This window comes from Ptychodera flava, chromosome 6 (genome assembly GCF_041260155.1).
Source record: "Ptychodera flava strain L36383 chromosome 6, AS_Pfla_20210202, whole genome shotgun sequence".
Classification (NCBI taxonomy): Eukaryota; Metazoa; Hemichordata; class Enteropneusta; family Ptychoderidae; genus Ptychodera; species Ptychodera flava.
The window spans coordinates 11,459,669-11,487,030 of NC_091933.1; the positions used below are offsets into that span (position 1 = coordinate 11,459,669).

Here is a 27,362-nt window from a genome sequence, read left to right on the forward strand (position 1 = left end):
CCTGACACTTTCACGGTATGAACACCAACTCTTATACTTCCAACCAGTGTACATGCCTATACTGCAAAACAAGCATATGGAGTATCGTATACCAGCAACGTTTAGATTAGAATAACAAACAAAAATTGACGACAACATGTCAGGTAAACGTTGGGATCGACTTAAACTAGCATATCGGGAACAAACTTGAGGTGTTTCTGCCTTTGACAACAACTTGGGACACTAAACAAAGGCAATTTAACAAACGAGAGTACAAATTTGACGCATTCATTCTAACCTTTCGCAAATAAGCCTATTATGACACCAAGGGGGAAAATTCGAAGAGACAGTTTCTGTTCCATATGACCTAAACATATTATTTTTTCGCCTACCTTTTCCTGGTGGCAAAATTTAAATAACAATAAACTGCTGGGTGGGGTAGACAACAGTTGAGTTGTTTTCTAAACAGTTCTTCGTAATGCAAAGACTTGCAAAGCCATGATATCCAAAGATTTCAAATCAGTCATTGTGGTAAAAGTGACGACTTTAACAAAACTTTTTCAATAACTATCTAAAACATTCATTTTCGGGATTGGATGATGTCATTGACTCTACAAATACTCGTGCGCAGTAATTTGGAACCGATTCAAAGGTCAGCTCGGGTCAAGAATCACGTGAATGATATCTGATTCGTGATTTGAGCGTAGAAGTTAGGATGCAGCTTTTAGGTAAATCAGGTCAAACATATTAACAGGAGCAATACCATAGAGTACAAGTCTGGCCGCAGTATCCTGTGCAGTTTTGATGGGTTGATGACGTAAGCAATGTTGACATAGCTAATTAGTACACAATCGAATTCACCTTATAATTTGAAAACGTCCCACCAACGAAGTTTGATCAAACATTTCGATGTACAAATGTTGTTGACAAAACGCAGAAAGGGCCCTTAATACTTTCATGGCACAGCTTAAGGAAGGTATTAGATAGTCTATTGATTGACATGGAATTTTGACTCAATTCTTTCATCAAAACATTGTATTTGTCTGCGCAATAAAACCGACGTTGCAGCATTTCGGGTAAGCAAACACGTTATTATGAGTCTTGTAATAAATAAAATCCATATTTTCTGAATCAATGGATGATTTATTGAATTTTTTTTTTAATTTAAAAGTAAAGTTTGCTTCTTTTCAAGATGTGCCAGAAAGATTCGGTTGTGACCTCAACCGCAACAGTGACGGGATCCCTGGAAGCCTGTTCATGACTGATCGTTAAGCCGCCTTGTCAAGCTGGTACTTTTTGGTACGCTGTTGTTTTAAATTTTCAGTTTTAACCTTTTCTATTTCGCTTTTGTTTCGACTTTTCAGTTTAAGTACACTGCAAAATAAAATGACACTTCTCAATCTTTATTAAGCAAGAAAATTCCTCTATACATTCAACATGGATGGTAGTCTACATAACAGTCATGTTACTTTACGTTCATCGAACGCAATTTCACTTTATTGCTTAATGCTTAAACTGAATTGAAGGCAGGTCACCACACTCAAAGATTCAACGTGCCCTTTCTGTCTATAAATCACATTAGTAGATGGCAAAGCACTCGACTTTATATACATTCACAAGCAAAGCTCCATGCAAACCCCTGAAAGACTACAATGAGACCGCAATGCCACTAACAAGTCTGCATACCAATATTATAACACGTTAAGATAGCTCAAATGGCAACAACTAGATTAGAAAGACAGAAACATTAGCTGATTTAAAGATTCAAAAGTTAGAATCGACCTTAAAACTATGTGTGACATATAAGGGGAAAAACTGACGTAGTTTCTTCCAATCCTGACATGGTGACAATGGACAAGATCACTGTAAATGGACTTTACAAAATTGGCAGATTCATTCTTACCTTAGTCGACAATAGCCTGCTGTGATGCCAAGGTGGAAATTTACCAATTAGTTGCTGTTTATACAAAACACGAAGTATCGAAGATTATTTTTCGCTTACCCGTTCCTGGTTGTAAAATTTAAATAACAAAAGTCTCCAAGGTGAGTGCCCATTGTGCTGAGTTATTTATAGAACACTCATTCGCAATGCAGAGACTTGCATAGCCGTGATATATTAAGTTTTACCAAACATTTTCTAATGTCAACAATAACGACTTTTGATACCACAACATGTTTTTGACAAGTTGAACTTCAATAACAAAAAGAAATCATATTTTCGGAGACGATCACTTTTGAATGTTGAGTCTACAAATATCGTAAGTCCTGTCACTTGGCACTGTTACAAAGATCAGCCCGGGTCAAGAATCACGTGAATCAAATTGGCCAGTGTTTTGTTATGGTAAGGTAAGAATCACAGTAGGACCTACGTGCGCTGATAAAGTAAATGGGGATACATTTAATCTTGATGTCAATGAACTATTGCTGACGAAGTATCTGTTGCAAGACACACCAAATAAAATGACACCTGTACGACGTAGTTTGAAACTTAGAAGACAAGCGGAAAATAAAAATAAATCATTAGATATTCAAAGAGATTGCACATAAAGCCTCTCTATAAACCGGTCTGAGGAGATGGCAAGCAAAGTTCTAGTCCATATTAACTGCCCGATAGTAAAGGAACTTTCACTGTAGTACGTCAGCTACGCCGTGGAAGATGTGACAGTTGTTTGTCATTGTAGCACTGAAGGTGGGATGTAGACTTTACGTCCACCAGGTACAAAGAGGATTTGTAATTGAGTAAGTTAATGTTTGTATTGTATTCTAATCTATTGGGCACTAGACTGAAAAACCGGCAGTCGCTCGAGGATGCTCGCTACGCTTCCCTGCCCTGCAATCCCTAAATATGTGCTGAAGGGAAATCTTGTTTTAGTACTTTTGGTTTTGTTGGAAGCTGGAGTTGGATAGTGTACGCGAGGTCTGAACAAGGGAGAGCACTGCCAATTTGTAAAATCATGTGCAAATCCGCTCCATTCACGGTGGTCCGGGACGGACGCTGCCAAAAACCTCCGACACTTGTACGCTATGTGCCAAAGTCAATTATGGCCGGTTTTAAGGGGCTGGGTGACCGTGGTACCAACATTTGCCGCAATTGTGTAAATTTTAATATAGCTCACGGAACAGTACCGTCGCTGACCCCGATACACGATCAAGGTAAAATGCGGAAGTAGACCTGAGTTCCGCGCCCTATCTGGGCGTGTGGCTAAGTAAAACTGAACTATTTCCACGGGTTAGGTTCGCATTATATCTATAAAAGCTGTACTGTTTAAGGGAACGTTAAGTTATTATGGCCGGGGGTGGGCCGGCAAAATCCGGGGGGGTGTCACATTTAATTTAAAAACTGCAAAGGGGGTAATGTATTTTTCAAACAGCATAGATGGGTCACTTAATTTTCATAAGTATCCGTCCCGTCAAAAAGCAGTTTCAGTATTCAAATATATTCTGGGAGATAAAAATGATTCGCTGCATTTCATTCTCTGAAGTCATTTAGCCGTAAATCTGAATAAAAGTATAATTATCTGTCATATGAACATCTTGCCTTGGAAACTCTAAGGCTTATCTTATTGTAAATCGAGCTCACTGAGGGCAATGAACAATTCCTATTACTTACATATTAGCGATATAGCAAGTTTTGTCAGGGGAAATATTAAACAGTCACCTATAGACTAATGTCATGGAAAGTGATATAATACTTTTAGGTGAACTTCCAATATCATAAAGTTGTTGCCAACATCTGAACTTTCAAATATCCTATCTGAATCAAGTACCTTTGTATCAATTGCCAAACACCTATAAAAGCACAGATTTAGTTAGTTGAGCATTGCAAAAATATTATTCATAGTTTTTTTCATAGACTACCGTGTACAATGAATCTACATTTCGGTGAAATTCCAAAATCCAATTGTTTGTATACATACCAGTTGTAACTACCCTTTTCCAATTAAGTACATTTATGTCAATTGCAAAACGTCTATAAATGCATAGATATTGCTAGTTTTGCATTGAAAAAGTATTATAGTTTTCTCATACTCTACCATGTATAGTAAATCAACATTATTAACGGCTGATTAACTGATATCAAATTTTTGTACACACATACTTGCGCAAAAAATAATTGCGACTCACCTGTAATTTCTGTCCGATCCCCTTTGAGGGGGATTTTAAAAATTATAGCAAGTCAGAAGAGGAGAATTAAACGTCGACACATTGTGAGTTTGTTAAGGGGGTCATTTGGAAAAATCTTACAATCTTTTTTTGGCTTCTATCGCCCCCCCCCCCTTTCAGAGGTGTTTTTGTGTGCAGCTTTACTCAAGCAATGGGGGGAATCATAAAACTTTTGTCATTTTAAAAAGGGGGGTTCATCAATTTTTCGGTGCAATAATGGGTAGGGGTTCACTTATTTTGACTGATGCTCAAGAAATATCAAGCATTGCCGGCATTTTTCTCAGACTTGTGTCCGCTAATGGCAAATTAGAAATGTTGGGAAATGACAATACTGATTTTAATACTTTCAAAACTACAATAATCTGCCTTATTGCTTTTTAAAGCCCCAACAGTTGTGAATGTTTAATAAACTGATCTCAAAATATCCTGAGTTTTCCAAGTGTTTTCTTTGAATAAGACCCAATAGAGACTGGAAAGTGTATTACTCGCCATGCATGTCAAAGTGGCATGTAAATTCAAAGGTTTTAACGTCATTTTAGATTTCCCGCCATTTTCAAAAACTAATCATATGACAGAGAAAATAAAGATTACAACACGAAAATGTTGGCCATCATGTGTTGTACATTCAAGTAAATGGCATGATGCTTGTTTCTGGTATGATCACGATGTGTATGTGCAGGAAATACTTTTTTTTTTGTATTTTCCCATAGGGCGCCATTTTATGGGTGCGGCACCCGTTTATTATTAAGCCTGTTAAAACGTGTAGACATGGTCCAAATCAGCGAGCAGTGATAGTTCAATACACGTCCTTCAGTTAGCACATTTGCCAGCCCGCCCCCTGCCATTACAACTGAACGCTCCCTAAAATACGCGCCGTGATCGAAATATAGTTTAACCTTATAGGCATCATTGTGCTTTTGATTGTTTGGTAGCCCTGCGTACGATGCTGTGTGTTCCCGGCGTTATACGACAGCCACAGCCCCGCTAAGGTCCGTTGACAACGGGCCCTTTAGATATGTTAAATGCAAGGTATGGCCGCCCACGGAGCAGTTATTTGAGTGATTCGGATAAGCATAGATCGGAATTGAGTTGATTTCTGCCGAAAGCAGTCAGAAAAGTAGTTTTTCGTGCGCGGTCCAAATTGGGACCGCAAGTCGCCAGTTTTGTCTATGGACCCTTGCAGGGCTATTGTGGGAGGCCGTTTAACACTGGGAACACTCGGCATTCCACGCAGGTCTGTTTGAAAGCATGAACTGCCCATACGGATATTGATTTTCTACATCAAACATAATGATTAACATTTACTATAACAGAGAGCGACAGGGCATCCATAGTTTGTTTTTGGACATGGATTATTTCTCTGGGTTCCACATTAATTGCCAAAATATTTTGATCTCTGTAAATATGCTAAATATCACCACAGCATAATGTAACTAGACCGCCTTACATGTTTACAAATGTAATTTTGTGGAGTAGATTTTGTCTTTTTCTTGCATGTCGTAGAAATTAAGCGTAGAAATTGTAAAGAGCGTGCTGCCGCAACCTCAGATACGAATCAAAATACTGCAGCAGCAACCATGTCTTATCGATGACAGTAAATTGCCCCCAAATTGTTAGCGCGCAGTTCTGATTGGTCAATATACGACCCTTGACATATAAATGAATATTCATTATAGTTCCTTTTTTGGCGATCTGTGCGACTGATATTTTAATTAGTAATGAAATGTCTTGTGGATGTTTACATTGTAGTCGAACTTTACGATCATAGCTTACTTCACTCAGTCTTTCTCTTCTTGCTCTCAATGTTTTAAATTCCAGCATAACGTTGGTCGACTACGGGAACTGCATAACCAAAAGTGTAGCGCTGTAGTGACGTACTGATTCGTTGAGCCTACTTGTAAACCTTTTCGGCCAACAGTTGTTAATGCCTTTGTTTGGCGGGCCAGTTTTAGGTTTTGTTTGTTTGGTGTTTTTTTTCGAGTAACAAATTAATTTCGATTGTACGTGTGGAAATATAAATTATGTAGTGTTGGCTTTCATACCCAGATGGAGAAGTAACACCTTTCGGCACTTCACCAGTGATATAATTATTAAAACTATTTAAACTTAATACTTTGGCACATCTTAAGAACATCGGCCCCCGTCTTCCTTATGATATTAGTCAGTGTTGTCTTTGCGTGACTTAGTAAACTTGTACATGCCTACGCTTTTTTCATGGGCTCTGGGTTCTTAAGCCTAGGTTTGTACTTGAAGTCATGCAAAATACAACTCCAAGCACGAAAGCTGCCTTCGGTACAATGTTACCAAGATCGAGTCGATTAAGTTATCTAATCCGGTATACATATATATATATATATATATATATATATATATATATATATATATATATATATATATATATATATATATATATATATATATATATATATATATATATATATATATATATATATATAAATGTATTGCAAAACATAACTTTAGTACCAAAAAGCAGCAACGATTAGATTAGAATAACACACATGAATTGGCGACAGATTTTCAGGTAAAATTAAGGATTGACCAGGAACAAGCTAGAGGGGTTTCTGCCTTTAATTTGCCGTTCTTGGGACATAAAACAAGGTAATTGAACAAGAAAGAATACGCATAGGACCCATCAATTATATCCGTTGTCAGAAACATGCCTCGCTGATGTGACGCCGACGTGGAAAATGAACATTTTCTGTTCCATATGACATATGCAAATTATTTTTTACTTACCTTTTCTCGTTCTCAGAATTTAAACTGGTGGGTGGAGTGGACGTACAGTTGAGTTGTTTTTCTACACTTCGCAATGCAAAGATTTGCAAAGCCATGATCTCAAAAGATTTACCAGATCAATCGAAACGGCAAGAGACGGCTCAGTATACTGTAACACTTTTTTCAACAACATGAATGACAAAACATTCATTTTTGGCCGTTGAATGGAGTTATGACTCTACAAATACTCAGTGCGTGCATAGACACTCGAGAAACTTTCTCGACTGTCTATGGTGCGTAGTAATTTTGGAACCGATTCAAAGGTCAGTCCGTGTCAAAAATCACGCGAATGATATCTGATTCGTGATTTGAGCGTAGAAGTTAGGATGCAGCTTTTAGGTAAATCAGGTCAAGCATATAACAGGAGCAATACCATAGAGTTTAAGTCTGGCCGCAGTATCCTGTGCAGTTTTTGTTGGGTTGATGACGCAAACACATATTGTCGTATCTAATAAGTGCGCTATCGTGTGAAAATAACAGTACTTTATCCGCGATATCTCAAAGTTCAAACATGCGCAATGTCTCAGCCTGAGAAAAATCCCATTTTTTACATTTCACGCCAGAAATTAACTTTTCCAACTTGCAGTCCAAGTCGGCGTTTATTGCTCGCTAAAGCCAGATTTTTGCATTCGACGCTAGCAACACAAATGCTCACAAAATATCTAACTAATGACATGCACACGATCACGTGCTCATCACCCCTCATAGAGATCAAACATTGTCAACGCGTTAACATATTTCGTGCAATAAAAACGCAGCTAAGATTTAATGAAACATGCTCCTTTATTTTATTCATCGATAAGCTCACAGTCTCTTGACAAGTCTTGGTGATACTTGGTCCATATATGTGATCGTTGTTTGACTGTTTTACTGTCTAAGTGTTTCAAATTATAACATATCGTCTTCTACAAAACTCGCAAATTACTTCAAGTACACCGCTCGATACAATATTACTCTCAACGTTTAAAACATCAATTAAAAATTACTGATAACTGGGATAGGAAATATTCGGAATGTGACTATTAATAAACCCACACTGAGACAGACAAATCACCCAAGAATGCCTGCACGTACGTACGTGATACTTGAAATTGAACAAAACTTTATCTTTTTAAAAGGCTTCACTGTGTATCTATGATCTCTATCTTCATTGCTTTGCGTGAATATTTATTAACAACCAGGGCAGTACTTTGTCGTTTACTTTTTCAACATTATTTATCTCGAGTAATGAAGGATTATTAGAATAAACAAATACAAGGATCATTCTCCAATTTATCACTGTGACAGTGAAGATAACTGTATAGGTCTTCGTAAACGTCACCAGCGTGTTTTTGTAAATTCTGTGAAATAGGACATCTCTGTAAATGTGATCACGGATATTCGATGTGGAAACGTAAATTTACTTGAATACTTGGATATATAGATAAATGGACTTATTACATTTTATAGAATATCAGTTAAAACACCATAAAATAATTGTTCCGAAGTCATTAACAGGTGGTGCAAAAATCTGTTTAATTGTAGTTTAAAAACCAATTCAATAGAAACAATTCAATCGATGCAATGTGCATATCAAGATGAACGCTAATTTCAATAGCGAAGGAGAGAAATAAACAGTTTCAAACAGTGACAATGAAATCTTTATTTCTATGTCTTTAATGGACTGAATATTCCGTTTTGTGAAGAATAAGTAAAGCTATTAGAAATGTATCCTCTATGCTCAATATCCAGATCATAATTGTCATATACCTTGAAAATTTGTAGCGCAACTGTGAGACGCTAGTTGTGATGAATTACGAATAAACAGTAAGACGATTGGTATACATTACCAGGTAACGAAATCTATGATGTAATGTTAAATGCAATTGATACCTTTATCATGCCATGCATAAGATATTATGCTAGAAAGATTGCTTAACTTACATCAACTGAAAACAAGTGATGGAAGCACTCATATCCGCTTTTGAGCCAAAATTACTTAGTTTATGGTTATTTTCTGTTGTGCCTCAGAGACAGATATTTGGACACTCAAATTTTTATAATACTTTTTTAACCTACGACTTGTGAGGACTCATTTTGAAACTCACGCAGTAGGGAACATTTTTTCTGTCTTAGTCCTTAGAAGATCGAAAATTTTATTTTTCTTCATTGAATAATCAGAGATGGCGGCCATTTTGAATTTCAACCATCAGTACATATTGGGTAATTTGTTTCTTTAGTGCAAAATTTTGTATGGTGACCCTTTGTATTTATTCTTGATTTGGTAAGAGAATAGAAAATTTAATTGAGGAAAGTTTGAACAAAAGTATAAGTCATTCACTTTCGAGGAGTATACTACCTTAAGTAAATAAATCATTGCTGTCTTGAGCTACACTTAGAACATCAATTCATAGTATGTGCTTGCACTGAAACACTACCAACTTAAAGCTGAGCGAGAGAGCCGTGTGGTTTCGATAGCCTGATTTTGCTGGCTATTTCAAAGCAGGAAGAAAGGGAAACCTCATTTAAGCAAAGCTAGAGATCTAATTTTGACATATACTGAGCTATATTACAAGTAGCAGCTAATCTGACCCAGGAACATGAAGGAATTTCTGTCATCAGTGCCCGTATGTGTGACACATATTATCATAATGGTGGATCGTTTGTAAAATCTACACCCAAGACATCATATACAATGTGCATGCAACTAGTTGGAGATTTTCCTGGTTCGTCAAAAAATTATAAATCGCTCGCTGCCTCTATAGCTTTGCCGAAAAAAACAATGTTTTTTCTCTGGCATTACCTGCGGTTGACAACAAACTGTACATTGCACAATTAAAACATTCAGGAGCGTTATGCATGCACTTTTACATTTGAGAGATGACAATGCCGAAACCATCTTTTTTTGCTCAGCACCAGAAAAGTATCTTATGTTTCAGGGAGATGTCGAATTTAATGACCAGCAGTGCAGAAGCGCGTCCAGTATCACATGTACTATGCAAATGTATTCTCCTACAATAACAATTGTTGAATTCGATGAAAACCTCGGTTTTTTTTTTCAGAAAGCATTATTTGAGGCACACGTAATTACTGGATCTACCGATTTGTGCACTTTGCACTTTCAAACTTTGGCAAGACGTCTGTCAGGACAACCATACTATTACTTTGGTTGAGCACCATCAAATTATATATTGCCTCTAAATCTCTTATCTGGTAAACTTTAGGGCAGGGTTGATGGCAGACTTATTAAGGATTGTCTCTTAGCATGGCTTCCTCAGTGGTTTCCTTATTGATGGCTTCGTATACATATTCAGGGGCCCTTGTGCCAGTTGAGAGAGAGGTGTATGCCGAATCATCTGTTTTCTCCGTATCTACATTGGCATAGAATTGCGTGTCTAGAGGTTTACTTGGTATTTGTTTACGCATTACATATCTATCTGGTGTTTTTTTCAAGCTTTGTTGCATCATGGTCTACATTTTTAAGGTCGGTGACATTCTTGCTGGTAGTTTTATGACTTTCTTCAGTATCTTTTCGACTCTTGACGACTGCTTGCAAGTCACTAAATCTGAGCTTGATCTTTAAATTTTGATCTTGACATTTATTCGCACCCATGCGGTTTCGTTTAATAGCTGCGACTAACACAAGCATTACTACTCCTGCACCGAAAATAAAACCGCCAACGAATGCTCCAGTCGCTAAACCTGCAAGATGTTTTGGAAGGTTTGTGTCGGTATGTTGGAATCTTCTTCCCTCCACGGTATTGGTAGATATTGTTGAACTTTCGTCAACGGGCTTCGTAATATCCGCGATGGAGGATGTCATCCATGACTTTACACGTAAAAGAATAAATTTAGTTGCAGTGCCCTTCATGTTCGTTGCTATACAGACGTAGGTTCCGGAATGCTCCGTTCGAGATGAGGTTATAAAGAGGGTGCCTTGACTGTTCATTTGCAGTTCTTCATAAACTCCCATCGTATCATTGTAGTTAGTTCCATTCACAAGATTTCCACCTGGGGTTATCCAATAAACGCTTGGTTCGGGCACACCTGTTGCTGTACAATTCAGTTCTGATGTATCGCCTTCATCGACACTAGTCACTTCCACACGTTCATCGAATTCGGGAACAGTACATATCAAAGTTTCTGGTGAAATGTCCATGACATTGAAGCCAGCGTAGATCTGTGGTGTTCGGCATATAAACCCCAAGGACGAAATAAAAATGCCCTCTCCATAGTCCTTAATCGACTCACGTAGTCCTCGAAACCGCCAAGGCGGATCGTCAGTGGTCTCTGGGACTCTATAATTCTCAATCAATTGACGTAGTCCACGCAGGCGGCAATCGCATGCCCAAGGGTTGCCGTGAAAACGAAGGTCGATGAGTTGTTCGCCATCGCTTGATAGAATGTCAAATATAAGTGAGTCTGACAGGAATGACAGCTGGTTCCGTGAGAGGTCAATAGTTATATGGTTTGCCAGAGTCATGCCCCTAAAAGCGCCATCACTTATGTATGAAAGACCCATTTCTGCCAAATTTATATAAACTTTCTTCGCAGATATCCAGTTGAATGTGTTGGGACCGATTCGTGTTATGGGATTCCCCCTAAATTCGATATTAGTGAAATAAATTCCTGACTTAAAATTAAATTTTGGAATCCTGCTTAGCTTATTGAAACTAAAATCTAACTTCCGAATCTCAATCTTTGGATTGGAAAAGTTGTCGGGATAATTTCTAAGTCGTTATGTGAAAGAGAGAGGTAGTGAAGTTCGTTTAAAGACAAAATTACTGGAGGATGGCGCAGTTTGTTGTGATCGAGCTCTAAATCTTCTAAAGGCAAACCAGTAAAAATGTTGGATGGTAGGGATGTGAGTTCATTATGTCGAAGATACAGTCTTTTCAGGTTTTGCACATCATCGAATAGTGTAGCTGGTAATGTTTTCAATTCGTTGTTGTTCAAATACAGGTTCAATAGGCTGGATAGTCCCCGAAACGTGGAAGGAAATACAGTTTCGATGCAGCAGCGCTGTAGGTATAGGATTCTTAACTTTGTTAGTCTTTCGAACACGCCATCTTGCAACACCTGAATACAGTTACCATCTAACTTCAAGGTTTTAAGATTTTGTAAATCTTTCAGAGCCGACACATTTGTTAATAGGTTGTTAAACATGTGTAAATGTTGCAATGAAGGTAGGCTACGCAAGGCCTCGATCGGTACACTCGATATTTTGTTTCGCATTAACATCAACACGTTAAGATTATTCAAACCGTTGAATATGCCGAAGGGGAAAGTTGTCAGGTTATTGCCGCCAAGATCCAATGCGTATAATTTATCCAGTGTCTGAAAGATAGTAACGGGTAGTGATGATATCTTGTTCTTATACATTTCCAAGCGATGTAGATTTTGCAAGTTGTGAAAGACACTCGCTGGCAAGGAAGTGATTTCATTGTATGAAATCGTCAATTCGTAGAGATTGCTTAGGCCAGTGAATGCTTTGGATGAAATCATCGAAATTGCGTTATCGTTCAGGTATAAGTACTTCAGCCGTGTCAGGGAACTGAACACATTTTCGGGCAATGTAATGACGTCATTGTAGTTAAGGTATAATTTTTCTAGACTGGTCAGTCCATGAAATGCTCCGGATGAAATGACAGAAATGGCATTGTTCTTCAGGTGTAAGTACTTCAGCTGCGAGAGGGAATTGAATGCTTCTGGTAGAAGTGTGGTTATTTTATTGTAACTAAGATCAAGCTTGGCAGTTTGTGCTTGAACTCCTGGCGGTATTGCCGTCAAGGATCTGTGATCGCAGTCGACGTTGACGTTGGGAGTAGACTGACAGCTACATGTTTGAGGACAACAAATCGTTGCAGTGATGTTCGTGAGTATGAACAGCGCCACCAACGTCTGAGCTGAGCATCGAATCATGATAGTGACCAGTGCAGAAATGCCTTTCGTAGAAATTTGTCTGTTGACAGAAAACACAAACATTTGTTTACTCTGTACTGTATCACAGCTCCTGATTTACATAGTTTCATGCATCCTGCAATCTTCAGACAGAAGTGAAAGGATTCCTAGCTCGACACTCATATATATGTATGATCGGGGTGTACCATGGTGTTAAAATTTGTTTTGGTGGCGATATTTTCAAACCAACTCAGAGCGTTTGTTTTGGTGGCGATATTTTCAAACCAACTCAGAGCGTTTGTTTAACAATTAATATTTGTCATCATTGATAATGTGCAGCTTTTCTGATATACAAAGATTACATCGCCTGCTTATGTTAGAGTACCTCGATGCTTTGTCAATAATTGACCACGAAATGTCAAAGACTTGGTCCTTACTTTTTGAGGTAAGTTCCACACAGACTTTAACAACTCGGTATTGTTTTTGTATCTCTCGTTACGTGGTTTGAGAAACTAAAATTAACAGTGAAAATTGACAGTGAAAATGCGTCCTGCAATCTTCAGACAGAAGTGCAAGGAAATAAAGGTCAATCCCATACCAACTTTCGAAAACATTGCAACTTTTAGCTATAGGGCCGCATAACAGTGTTGATAAATTTTGATAGGATGATATAAAAACACTGATGCACTGGCCTGAGACTGAATACTAGGCTATTTCTCTCTTGAAATCGAAATGGCACTAACAGCAGATAGTTCATAAGATGTTGAGGAATTAATTATTTACATTCTAACAGTTATATAACATTCTGGTTTTTTTGTTATTTTAATTGCATATACGGGAAGTGAAAAACGGGAAAGTGTGAGTACAGTATTGTGAGTGATTTGTGAATATTTTATATTATTACCTGAATACATGGATTTATGTGCCCGGCAGCGGGTAGCAATTTGTTCGACACCAGGAGGGCAAATTGTCTCCTGCTACGAGGGCACACAAACCCATGTATTCAGGCAATAATATTTTTATTACAGTGCCTCTTTAAAGTTAACGCTATATGACATTTAGTTATAAGTGGGACATTCTCAAACAATTTTACGATTATCGACCAGCATCAAACAGATTTTATCAAAAGTCAAAATAGCATTGCGCGCATGGATATTTTGCATCAAGCGCAAAGCGTCTACTTTGACGTCGAAAACGTCGAAGGGCTTAACCGGACCGGGTAACTATGGAAACCAGTCCGTACATCGTTCAGACGGCCCGCAGACTTCCCGGATGTTCCTATTCAATTAAATGCACTGATTTGCACTCACACCGAGGCATGTAATAAATGCCACACATTCTTTGAATTATTAGATGTCTAGAATTGTTGTACACAAATTGATGTTAATCACTATTTCAAAAAGAACAACAGTGAATTAAAAACAGACTTGGGTAAATTAGGCAGCAACCAACCATTGTTACAAGTAGATTTCAATTTTACATTTTACAAAACATTTTAATTTCAGTCTTCAAGTTATTTTTCACCTTGGAGTAGGTAAAAAGCTTAGTATATTTCTGTGTGTTTTCCTTTTCCCGAAAACATACCTGCTAATAAACAGCAAAGGCATATTTCATGACAGGAAAATTACAATAAAAACATACGATCCTCCTGTCCCGATAAAACGCTTCATAAGCGTACGGTGACGTCCCCAAGCAATCATAGTAAAAAAACACGTTGAACCCTACATGTCATCATTCCCCTCGTCACCTTCAAGACCCAAGAAACTGACAGCCATTTTCGGGACATACTTTGGCAAAAACCAGCACACAAGCGCTCACCACTTCAACTTTTAGCGCAGAATGAGTATACCTGACAAAGGAATTTTCCCCTAAAGATAGCATTAAAAGAAGGACGGTAGAGGCCGAAGTACAGCAGCGATGATGATGATGATGATGATGATGATGATGATAACTATAATGATAATGAAGACGTAGATTATGACGATGATGATCGTGGTGTAAACTTAACTGTCACACATATGTCGAATCACAATAAAGTTCAGCTCTTCCAAACAAACGGAAAGGAAAGGCAATCTCGACTGGCAAGTACAACGGTAGCTCACCGATGGATTTTTGATCATTAAACAAACCTTATTTTTAGATTAAGGATCATTTAAAGTTACACTAGAATGTCAAACAACAGTGAGGCACGTTCTCGTTTTGATCTTATAGGTAGATGCTTCTCAAGCGCTTGGCTGCGAAGGTTTTTTGCGATTTTGTAAAAATTCTGTTGTGAAATACAGTAAATATGCACAACTTTTTCCGCACAGTTATTCTACTTGCATTAAAAGAATGTTCCTTTGTAGCTAAACGACTCGTTTTCCCCCTTATGCGGCGAGACTCCATTTTAACTAAGTTCTTATTAGACTACATATAAGTACGAGCAAACCTTGCTGCAGGTCTGCGAAAGACTTACTTCATTGGAAATTTACTGTCATAACAAGATAACGGAGAACGGGGTATATCGTCCTTAATAGCTACTTGCCTTTTCGTGTACAAGTATAGAAATTGCATTTATGCCTTACGGTGAATATAGAATGTAAACATGTTTCAGATTTACACCTACTTTTGCCCTTTTTTGTACAGAAATTAAAATGGCAATAAATGAAAGAAAGAAGTCAAGCATGATACAGACAGTGGGTGAACTTGAAGGAAAACAATAGCAGGGTCAATGAAGGTCAAGCTCTGTGGCAACTCTACTTACAAGATAAAAAGAAGGCATAAAATATAAATAAACAGAAACAGTTACAATTTAAAGTTCAGCAATGTGTTAATGTTGCAAAATCTTTAGATAATTCAAATCGGAAATACTGGTCATTATTGAAAGGAATGTCATTATCTAAAATCTATCCATGATTTCAAGGGTGCTCAATTAAAGTTTAAAGCAAGATCATAAAGTCTTGGTCTGAAATATGAAAAGAGAAGGTGGGAAAACAATGAAGATGATTGCACATGTGCTTGCTGTGGAAATAAAGATGAGACATTTGAACATTTTCTTTACAAGTGTGATCAGTTCACAACAGAAAGACAACAATTAATGACTTATACTGAAGAAATGCTGTTGAATAACAGCGAATTGGACGTACTAAAGGATGTCAGAGAAAGAAAGGAGTTGATATGTTTCTTCCTGAATGAGTCTACAAAGAATTACAAGAAAGATCTGTACAAAGAAATTGACAACTTTTTCAGACGTTTCTTAATAGATATAGTAGATAGTAGGAAGAAATTTCTAATTTAACTAACAGTTCCTTTTCAACTTTAGTCTCTAACAACATGGTTGATAATAATGGCTTGTTTGCTTTATTAGATTTTTTCAGCTAGCTCTTCTGTAACTTTTTATTTGTATTTCCAGTACTAAGTGTGATTTGCTGCTCCTGTTGTTTTCAGTGAATCCCTGCTTTAAAAGGGTTGCAGGAAATAAATAAATAAATAAATAAATAAATAAATAAATAAATAAATAAATAAATAAATAAATAAATAAATAATACAATCGCTTGATGTGAGGCAGAATATCAGAATTCATCACAATATGTCTGCCTCAAAGGTTAGGTTCTCTTTCGCTTCTTTTTTCCTCGAGAGGAACTTAAATAACAGTGACATGGTGGATGGAGTATGTACGGAAAGATACGCGTTTGAACTTTAGAATTTAAAAATTCGCCAGCTTTTTGAAGGCAATGGTGATCGTAGTGCGAAAAGTAACAGTCAAATCTCCGTGTACGCAAAACTAAAACTCAATACCATGGAAACTTTTTGTCACTTTTCATTTTCCTTTTCCCTCCCACTAGCTTCTCTTCCTCTTCACCACCATAAGCAAACTATTTTCAAGACACACTAGTATTATGACAAATATCGGCACATCCGCCCGCATCCATTATGCGTTCACTGCAAAATGAGTAAACCTGACAAAGTAATTTTTCCAAACGTTAACCCAACAAGAACTACGGTAGAGGCTGAAGTACAAAAGCGATGATGATGATGATGATGATGATGATGATGATGATGATGATGATGACGGTGTAAGTCTTCAAAACTCACAAATTTGTCGAATTACGATCAAATTAAAATATTTGAACACATTGAAAGGAAAGACAATCTCGACAGGGAAATGGAAAATAGTTCACCGATTTTTGATTATTCAATCAACATTGTTTTGATTAGTGATCACTTCCACTAAAATGTGAAACAACAGTGGACACATTCTCAGGGGATCGTCTCATTTTGATCTTACAGGGAAACGCTTGTAAAGCGATAAGTTGCGAAGGTTTTGTTCAAATTTGTGATAGACCTGTTTTAAATATCATAACTACGCACTTTGATATACATATTTGTATTCAAATTGTATTAAAAGAATGTGTTTTTTCAAGCGAAGGGTCTCCTTTTACCGCCTTCTATGGCGAAGCTCCATTTTAAGTCACTTGTCTTTCGATTTCATATAATTACGAGCAAACTCTGCTGCAAGTCTGCGCAATGAATTACTTGGTTGGAAATGTACTGTCATGATAAGATATGGAGGGAATAGGGTAAAACTTCCTAAATAGCTTCTTGCCTTTTTTGTACATGAAGAAAGTAGATTTAGGCCTTACGGTCAGGGATAGATATAAAAAGAATGTAGAAATGTTTCAGCTTTACACCTACCTTTTCCCTCTTCACAATCGTATGATCCGCGACAGTATCTCAGAATTGATCACAATATGTCTGCCTCAAAAGTAAGGTTCTCTTTCACATCCTTTTTCCTTGTATAGAACTTAAATAACGGTGACATGGTGGGTGGAGTATGTACGGAAAGATACGTCATACTTTCCTTAAGAAATTGATAATTCGCCAGGGAAAAACTCTTGTAGCGTTAACGAACACATTTGTACCATGCCAGGAGGATCGTCGCGCGAAAAGTAATAGTCAAGTCTCCACGTACGCAAACTAAAACTTAATACCATCGAAATTTGTCACTTTTCATTTTATTAAAGTTCAAGCAAATCACAAATCAAAAGTAAAGAGTGGTCTAGGCGGTAGAAATTGACCTAATTTGCATATACTAAAAGAGACGGCTGTTTCCTGCCCTAAGGAGGCCTCGTTAAACGCATAGCTAGGAATATAAAGTGACAGGATGTTTGCCGAAGGGTCAGCTTTCGAGAGGAAAGACAAGAATATACCAATGCGCAAACAGACCGAAACGTTTATTTATTAAAGGAAGTAATTTCTTGCCCATGTATTGAACACAAAAATGAAATTTGGCTTTTGATCATATATAAATTTAGACATTTTAACAAGTGAGAGAGACTTTTTCACTTGGTAAGACATAGGTCCTAATGAACATCAGAAGAATTGTCAAAACCCTCAAATTACACGTACGTCATATTTTGAAGTTAGTGGAGATGACTACGGTTCAATAGACCTGTCAACAGAAAGCATTGCAATTGGCTACAAAGCACATTTGAATGAATCCAAGACGATGGATCGAGAGAAATAAGTTCGCACTCTTTCTCCAAGGATTGACCTCATTGATCATTTCATGTCCTTACAGTGTGTCCTTATTGTATTCAAATGAAGATGTTTGTGGCTGTATTTTTTGATAACGATGCCAACTTCCGATTCCAGGGTGGTTCAGATAACGCATATTTCATGAGGTGTGATGTTAGATGATTGTGCACTTTACACGCTTACTGCCCTGGATGTGACGAGCTCCTCGTCATATGCAAACCTTACTAGTTGCTGTTTTACATTGAAATAGTTATTTAGAAGAAGACGTTTTGCATCACATTCTTGGAATTATATTGAAAGGCTTTTACTTCAAAATGCAATAAGACTTTCAAAAATATTTCCTTTCATTTTGAATCCACAGAACGGCATTTCCAGAAAGCTTATTTTGCGAGTTCAAACACCCAAAGTCGCTACTGCACAATGGCAATTTGTAACGCACATTATCACATGCGCAAGTCAAGTTTGTCGTCACTGAACAAAAAATACCGGGATTTATTCCCTGGTCACGAGAACCCGAGTCTTATGTCATCAACTTTTTTGCGTCGACGCGATCTGCGATGTGCTCGTCAATGTGAACAAACAACACGGTGGTTGGTATTTCTCCCAAGATTAAAATGTGTGTCTATCGTGAACATTTCGTAAAAGTTAGTCATGATAATTATAGTCTGACAAAACAAGTCCACTTGGCAAATTTTGAGTCATTGTGTTTCAGTTTTGTCAGCAATATGGGGGTTCGTATTCGTATAGACCCCATAGCGGTCTGAACTTTCGACGCCCAGAGTACTTTCATGCATGCGATTGTCATAAGTTTACAGGTTCCATTGCAAGGGGGAGGGGTTCGTGTATTGTGTTTTGGTCCTCGTAATTCATGTAATGACATCAATATTTTCATAAACTACGACATAAATATCCCGAACAGTAAAAACACAAAAGTGTCTACGCCTGTATTACGTGAATAATATGCGGAAACAACAAACTCGAAGCTAGTCACATTACCGTGGGTTCCGAAGTATAGGAACCATTGTAACCAGGATCGGGCGCGACGTTATACAGTGTTCACTCCGTGAGATTTTCGTTCTCCAAAAATAGCTATCTTTGATAGCAATGATATCTTTGAAATCATATATACCTTTGCGGAAGATACGTGTAGAGGTCGTCCGGTCGTCCAATATTTCCTTCGTAGAACGTAAACGCCGTGTTCCTCGCTCACACGACGGACGACTACTGATTGACAACTCGCCCATGGCGTATTGATATTATTCCTAAAGTAGTAAAAAAGTTTAAACACTTAATTCTTGTATTTTGCGAAAGAGTAACGAATTATTTGCTTATGCATGTGATAAGTTTATTATTCCCTGATATTTCTTCGTTCAGCTCGGAAAATACTCACGACGTGTCCACTTGTCTTCGACTTCATTTCCATGGTTGACGAAACTTGCTGTGGGAGGGGGATACAATTACAAATTCAAATTCAAAGGTACCGAATGAGGGGTGTGCCAAAATGAAATGGATGTGTTCAAATTATTCTAAAACTGGTTTGGTATCCTCTGTGCCAACGCCAGGAAATTTGCCTCCCTTCTGATGACAATGTGTCATTTTGCTACCTATTAGTTAGTTCAAGAGACAGAGTATATTTGACACACAGTTTTGTTTAAATTCAATGCAATGAAAGAATTCTTTGGAAACGCATTGGTAACCCAAAGGATAATTTTGTTTGCTCAAGCAATATGTCAATCACACACCTTGTCATCATTTTGCTAAATTTTTGATTGGCTGTTTCAGGGGTACTTGCAGGGGTACTTGCTAAACAGAGCGTGGAGATAGATAGGACTTTTATATATATTCAATAAAACTTACCCCGCAAAGTTCTGCTGTAAAGTACCATCCTTAACATGGTTTTAACAATTTTATAATTTCATCACCCCTGCGAAAACTTTTGAAAATTAATTACTAGCTTAATTTATATTTTCTAATTGATTGCATGGATATTGGAATAGTGACTAGCCGCCATTTACTATGGATTCTATCTGCTACTTAGAAACAATGTTATGCTTATTTTGAAATGATTAGATATACCAAGTAAAGATAGGAATATATTTCACATTGCAATATATTTTAAAGACAATAAAAATCAACGAAACAGCATTTTCAAGTTCCTTCTTATTGAAATCACATTGCAGTAAATTGGTTTGTTGTGGATTGTTTCGGGCAAAAAGTATAGTTGAGAGACTGCCTCCGGAGAAATCAATGGGCCTATTGTCCTTTCAAAGAGATATAATTGTAAGTTTCGCTGGAGTATGTCAAGGACATGCATTGATACAGTTCTTGTTATCTACAGGAAATTCTATTTTTCAGATTATTATAATTTTACTTAGAATTAAATTTGGTAAATCAATGCGGGTCAAGAGATTTGTTTAACGCGATACTTATTTCAAACTACGGATAGTCTGTTTAAAACAAATTTTCTCAGAAAACCATATCGGAGAGTCAATTTGACAGACGCAGAGCATGCAAATATTCGCTATTATTGAAAATGGTCATTTTTAAAACATGGATTTCAAAGTTTAACCTTAAGACTCACGGTATAGCCGAAAATGACCATTAACAGAATATATCGTCACTAATTTTGTGACTGCTGGTACGACGGAACTCATAGTATTTTTACTGCGTACATGTATGAATGCTCTTTAGGAGTATACGTTTTGCTTCGTACACAAATACCCTTATCCCGTTAACCTCGGCTAATTTACATATTCATGAACTACATTTTTCATTGAGTTTAATTCGTTGAAATGATGGCCTTATTATTTGATCTCGATGGACATCCCCCTTAAGGCAAAACACAACTCACTTTCACACCCTATCTTCAAACCTTAAACTTAATCAAACATTTTATATTAATCAGTTGCATCATCGCCATTGGTACATTGTAAATATTTCTACTTTGTGTTGATGATTCATGATCTGTTATTTGAAAATATTTAAGATCAAATCTTGTGTACTATATTTTATTTACTACTTTTTTATTAGTCACGACTTCTGAGGAACCGCAATTATCTTGCATATTCTATTTTCTGGAGAGGTTTCGTTAGGGGCCTTCGTGGTCTACGCTGAGTCATCCATTTCCACAGCATTTATGTTGATGTATATTTGCTTGTGTGAAAGTTCATCAGATATTTATCGAGATTATACATAAACAACATGTCTCTCTTACGATATGTTGCAGCAACGCCCTCACACTTCACTTTATTGACATTGATACAACCAGTCGTGTTATCACGACTTTCCTCACTTGCCGCAGTTGCAGGTCACTGAGCCTGCACGTAATTTTTCATCTCCTTCTTCGGTTGTATCTTTACTCTTGTCCTTTCGTTAAACAGCTGCGATCAGAATTATTACTATAAACCGAAAACAAGTTAACCAAGGATTGCTTCAGTTACTATGCCTGCAGAACTTTCGTGCTCTGAAATGAATTATAAATTTGAACTCAGCATTATAGAGTTGTTATCAACACCCTTATATTCGTACTTTGTACATTCAATGATGTCACCTTCGGAATGATATAATATAAAGGAATAACAGCGACTACTTTGCCCTTCTAGTTAACTGCTCCGTGCACATACGTTCCGGAATGCTTCACCGGCGATGATAACACAACAATAGTGCACCCTGGTTGTCAAGTCCCAGATCGTGGGTGACTGCTGTTGTAGTTTCACTTTTCTTAACAGTGTGTCCTTTCCGTTTTATCTGGTAAACGTACGCTTCAGGCACACCACACTGCGCCCAATGTTCAATACCAGTCCATGTTACGTGTTCTGAAAATTGACATTAACTGCATGTCATATTCTCAGTTAAAATATCCTTGAAATCAAGTCCAGCATAGATTTTATGTGTTTGCACCTCCTTTTTCACAGATGCACCTAGTGATATTCATAACATGGAGATGAGAATAAGCATTTTCCTGAAACAACTGCCTAAGTCCATTTACGCGGCAATCACATGCTTTGGGATTTCCATACAGAATAAGTTAGATGTTTCGTCCCAATTGGCTATGTGACACGATAGAGATGGTCGAGTTTTGTAGAAAAGTAAAGTGGATTTTCGCCAAGTTAATCTCAACATCGTAATTTAAAAGCTGAACGTGTACAAGCGCTATCACTTAAAATATGTAATATGATGTGGCTAAAGACTAATTAATTTTCCGTAGGCCACCACAGTAGCGTTTAGCTAATTTTTCCTATTTTAAAATATTAAGCGGCACAAATCATTTTTAAAGGTGTTAGATTGGTATCAGTTTGAGTTCTGATTCATTGCTCGTGTGAATAAGTCCATTGAAACTTTAGTTAGTGATGAAAATGACGGCCCGGGCCGGTGGCGTTATTACAGAATTTCATGCTCATTGCTAAGATTTCCATCTGCCCTATACGTAATTCCTAATATAACCACGAAATGCTACATCAATATTCAACAACCATCTGCATATTCAAGCAGATAATGATCTTTGCAAAAATCCAAGCTCAAAACTTCAAAAACCATCCTCGAAATGGATATTAGCTTCTTTGTGCATTTGTATTCTAATAGTCATCTCTCTACCAGACTGTACGACAAGAGAGATGATGTCAATTTTATTGTTCTCGATTTCCCTCACCTAGACAGCAATATTCCACTCCCGCCAGCCTATGGGGTATACAAATCTCAACCTATTCGTTACGCGAGAGAGTGTATTTGTAATTTTGTAGAGATATATTGCCACCACTCTTGCGAACTTATAAATCAAGGTTTCACAAGACAAAAGCCTGTTTCTACATTCAAATGTTTTTATGGCAGGTGTCGTGAATTTGTTTACTAGTATGTATCCCTAAGACAGTTAATCACTGTGGCATCAACAACAACATTGTGACAATGCATTTCCTTTTTTGACCAACAGATTGGCATAAGGCAGGTGCTATACATGTTGAGCAGCTTTCGAAATACCTGAGATCTTTCGAAATACCTGAGATCGCTACTTAGTCTTTTAACCAGAGGTCCACACATCTTTCTTTCGCGACTTTGACTGTATTAAGTGTACCGGTACTTTGTGATGCGCTGTACTGTGTTTGTCCTGATCAGTTCTATGACTTGTGTACTACGATTTTTTGCTTATGATTTTTGGATAACGGATTGGTGTAATTGCTACAATGTACGTTGCAGGCTCAAGTATAACAGGAGAAACGATCAAATTTTTAGTGCACATACGTATTTTTATGTTCCACCAAATTAAATGTGTTTAGATCTACCGCTTACAATTCTGTCGGAGTCATTTTTTGGTGAGTTATATACGTTGTGCGAACTTTAACAAGGGACAACAATCTTATAATTTATCATTTTATATATATCTTAGAGTGCTGAACTTATTTTAAAGCCTTCAGAAAGAATACCATGCACTGCCTATAGCATACTAATACAAATTTCAGATCATTTCATACAACGTCACTGTTTCTACTCATCTGTCTCAAGACGGCAACAACAGTTTCAAGTGGCCTCGTTTGTATTTTGTCATACTCGATGTATATCAGTGGCTTGCTGAGAATATATGGGCTTACACGATCACAGACCTATATTGGTTATCACTCACTCTGGTATTCTTTAAATCCATACAGTGACGCAAGCAAACACGGAAGATATAAATAAGTACATTTATTCAACGGGACTTTTAAAAATATCACAATCTTGGAATAATTCATTGCTATAAAACTTATAAACCATGTACATTGACAAACTTACAAAATCATGTTGAACTTTTAGTTTAAATTCATAGGATAATTTGATGATTCAATAGACGTATTTCTATTGTACCCTACTGTTGCAAATATAATGTTTATGATGTTTCTGAACAACACGAATTTTACTCCGTTCAGTATACAATCAACTATCGAAAATACATGTACTTCTGCTACAAGTGAAGGGGCTAACCATAAAATGGGATAAGGTATTGACTTTCACTTGGAAATTTCGCTTTTAAACGAGCAGCAAAAACTATCATCTACTCGGCTGCGACTGTACCAAGAAATTTGAATAGGTTTCCACATTTCGGACAATAAAATTCGTCTTCGTTAACAACCAATCGCTATATATCATTGTGTGTGACAGTACTGGCCTTGCGCGAAGTACGCAGGCAGGCGTGCTAAGGGCTAGGGACTACTGCAAGAGCACGCGCTGGACCCCGGTGCACGCGTCGACTGGTTCCCTGCCCGATGGGGCGCTTCGCTACACTACACTGCCGTCCCTAACATATGCATACCCAGCAATGTTTTCCATCGCCTTTGACGAAGAAGAGTAATATGGACAGAGTATCAAATAAAAAAAATATGAATGGCAAACTATCACTTTCAATCGAAATTAAATTTCAAATCTTACCCTGCGCAAGCGTATGGCCCGGTTCTATTGTGACAATATAATTCTACCCTAATGGATTTTTTGAAACAGTAACACTTAGAAATGATCACGATAAAATATCTGTACACACGCTTCAGTTTGTAAAGACACCATCATGAAAATAAGTCATCAATGAATTTTATATATCAAGATGAATAATAATCAAGCAGCAAAGGTAGGGCCGAAAAAGTATATAACTCAATATAACTCAATTTGATTAATTGATTATAACGACATTTACATTAATATCTTGACTACGTTGAAGTTGACCACTCCGGTTACTGAAAGGTAAGACAAATAATAATGATAAATCCATTGAATTATGACTGTATAATATTAAAAGCATAATCTGTGTCTTAAAAGATTTCAACATATGTTGGAATTTGTAGGCGCTATTCAGGGTAAATTAGAATGAAACGCAGTAATTCAACTCCCATCTTGACCTTACTTATCGGATAAACTTAATCTTACAAGTCATGTTGAATAAATTTCAATCTTGGCTATATTACAAAAGCTCGTACGACAGTGGTAAATCAACTAAAAAGCACAGGACTAAATACCTTTACTGTAGTAAAACAATTACCTATTGTAACCTGAAACAATTAATTCAAATATTTTTTTCAAATGTAAACTTAAAAAAACAATAATTTTACTAGATACATCTATTTTATGAACGCATAAGAGGTGACTTGAGCTCGAGTACAGAATGTGAAAAAGTACATCCGAGGCTACGCAATGTGTGGCTCGCTGAGGCCTCACACACTGTGAGTTGTGGCTCCCATAAAATCGCGCGGGAATAAGAGGGAAAACAATAGTCATTTTTAAGACGTCAGAGCTGTAGTTTTAATGTGCATTTGTCGAGTTTTAAAGCTCGCTTTGACCAACAATATCGGTGGTGGACATTCTTTTAAGTGACCGTCCCCGACGGGTAAGTCCGACTTGGAGAATGGTGGAATTGTTGTTCTTTTGTTGGTTTCCGATCCTGTTAAAATTGTATGAACGCAGTCACAGAAATTACAAAATGCATGTAAAGACAATGCTCATGAGCACGGGTGGAACTTTGCTAATATGATTTATGTTCAAAGTGTAGAAGTTCAAGTGACCAAAACCACCAAGACGGTGTTCTGAAGACCAGTAAAATGATGCGGACCGATTAGCGCCCTTAGTCTAGCAAAGAAAAGTAGAACACAATTATCAGTTTCCGCATGTTTATGTTGTACTCCCCGACATCGTCATCAGTAAACATCTCACTACCATGATTCCAAATACATGGATCAAGGTAATTCCAAACAGTGCAGTTAAATCGTTAGTGACTCTCTACGTTGTGACAGCTGATATCTATCATTGATTGGCGACAATAAATTTTGCATAAATTACATTGCATCATGTACTTAATTGTGTTTAAGAGCTGTGAATATTTTTTGAAGAGCGGTCATTGGTTTTGGCTAGTCACAAGAAAAATTTAAATAAATTTAACAGGAATGCGTTCCCGTGTTTTCAGTTTTAAGTAACAAATTATGCATAGCACCGAGTTAAATCGGTATTTTAACTTTTAAAGGTTCAAAAGGTATAAATTCTTTTCTTTAACGAAATTTGTATTCTATGATATAATGCACGTTTTGTGATCTGATCCAAAACTACCGCGATCACTTTTTGAAGCAAAATCGGAACCGTGTAACAATTAGATCATGATTACTTTTAAATATATAGCTATCCTGCTTTATTTCTTAGTCAAGGCTTGGTACACATGGTCGGGGGCTCTGGTATTTGGTGACAGAGAAGTGTAGGTCGAATCATCACTTTTAACCACATCTACACTTGCGTAGATCTGCGTGTGTGAGACTTGGTCATTTATCACTGGCGGCATGACACATTTATCAGACGTTGCTTCACTGTTTGTTGCCCCAGCGCCCTCATTGGTATAACCACTACAGCTGTTATAGCGTTCCTCCGTATCACGTCGATTCTTGAAGGCTTTTTGTAAGTCACTAAATCTGAACGAAATCTTTGATTTCTGTTCTTTACATTTATCGTCGCCCTTACGTTTCCTCTTAGCAGCTGCAATCAAAATTATCACCACCATAGCTACACCGAAAATAGATCCGCCAATAAATGTTCCAGCAACTCTGCCTGCCTGACTTTGAAGAGATGACATGCTGGCACGAGGGCAGCTCGTGGTTGTGGTTGTTGCTGTTTTTGTTGCTGCTGGTGTTTGTGTTGTTGCTGAGCTTTCAACAAATCTTGGAATAATACTTAAATGTGTAGCAGAAGCTGCGATACCCTTTAAATTGGTTGCTATACATACGTAGGTTCCGGAATGTTGCATTCTGGAAGACACTATGACAAGGTCACCTTGGTTCAAATTGTTAAGTAGCATTTCTCCATTAGCTTCTACCGTGTCATTATTGCTTCTGTTGTCTATACGATTTCCAGCGGGGTTTACCCAATAGATACTCGGTTCAGGCACACCTTCTGCATTGCAATCTAGTTCTATAGTATCACCTTCTTCGACACTGGTCCATCTCATAGGTTTAGAGAATTCAGGAGGTGTGCACGTCAAATTATCTGCTGAAATACCCATGACATAGAGGCCACTATATATCTGTGGTGTT

General features: G+C 37.4%; 3 protein-coding genes across 3 annotated transcripts in view; all 3 read right to left on the reverse strand.

Annotated features, from left to right (window-relative positions):
* Nucleotides 1–7,703: 7,703 nt before the first annotated feature.
* Nucleotides 7,704–11,589, reverse strand: LOC139134826 (leucine-rich repeat neuronal protein 1-like). Its single transcript, XM_070701888.1, has one exon. It carries the CDS (start codon nt 11,438–11,440, stop codon nt 10,352–10,354), a length of 1,089 nt encoding a protein of 362 aa, XP_070557989.1. The 5' UTR covers nt 11,441–11,589; the 3' UTR covers nt 7,704–10,351.
* Nucleotides 11,589–12,879, reverse strand: LOC139134825 (leucine-rich repeat-containing protein 15-like). Its single transcript, XM_070701887.1, has one exon. It carries the CDS (start codon nt 12,838–12,840, stop codon nt 11,599–11,601), a length of 1,242 nt encoding a protein of 413 aa, XP_070557988.1. The 5' UTR covers nt 12,841–12,879; the 3' UTR covers nt 11,589–11,598.
* A 13,591-nt stretch (nt 12,880–26,470) lies between these two features.
* The window catches only part of LOC139134195 (protein slit-like), a 28,015-nt gene continuing 27,123 nt past the window's right edge, over nt 26,471–27,362 (reverse strand). The window contains exon 5 of the mRNA XM_070701108.1: nt 26,471–27,315. Coding sequence (XP_070557209.1) covers nt 26,471–27,315 — 845 coding nt within the window. The remainder of the gene's footprint in view (nt 27,316–27,362) is intronic.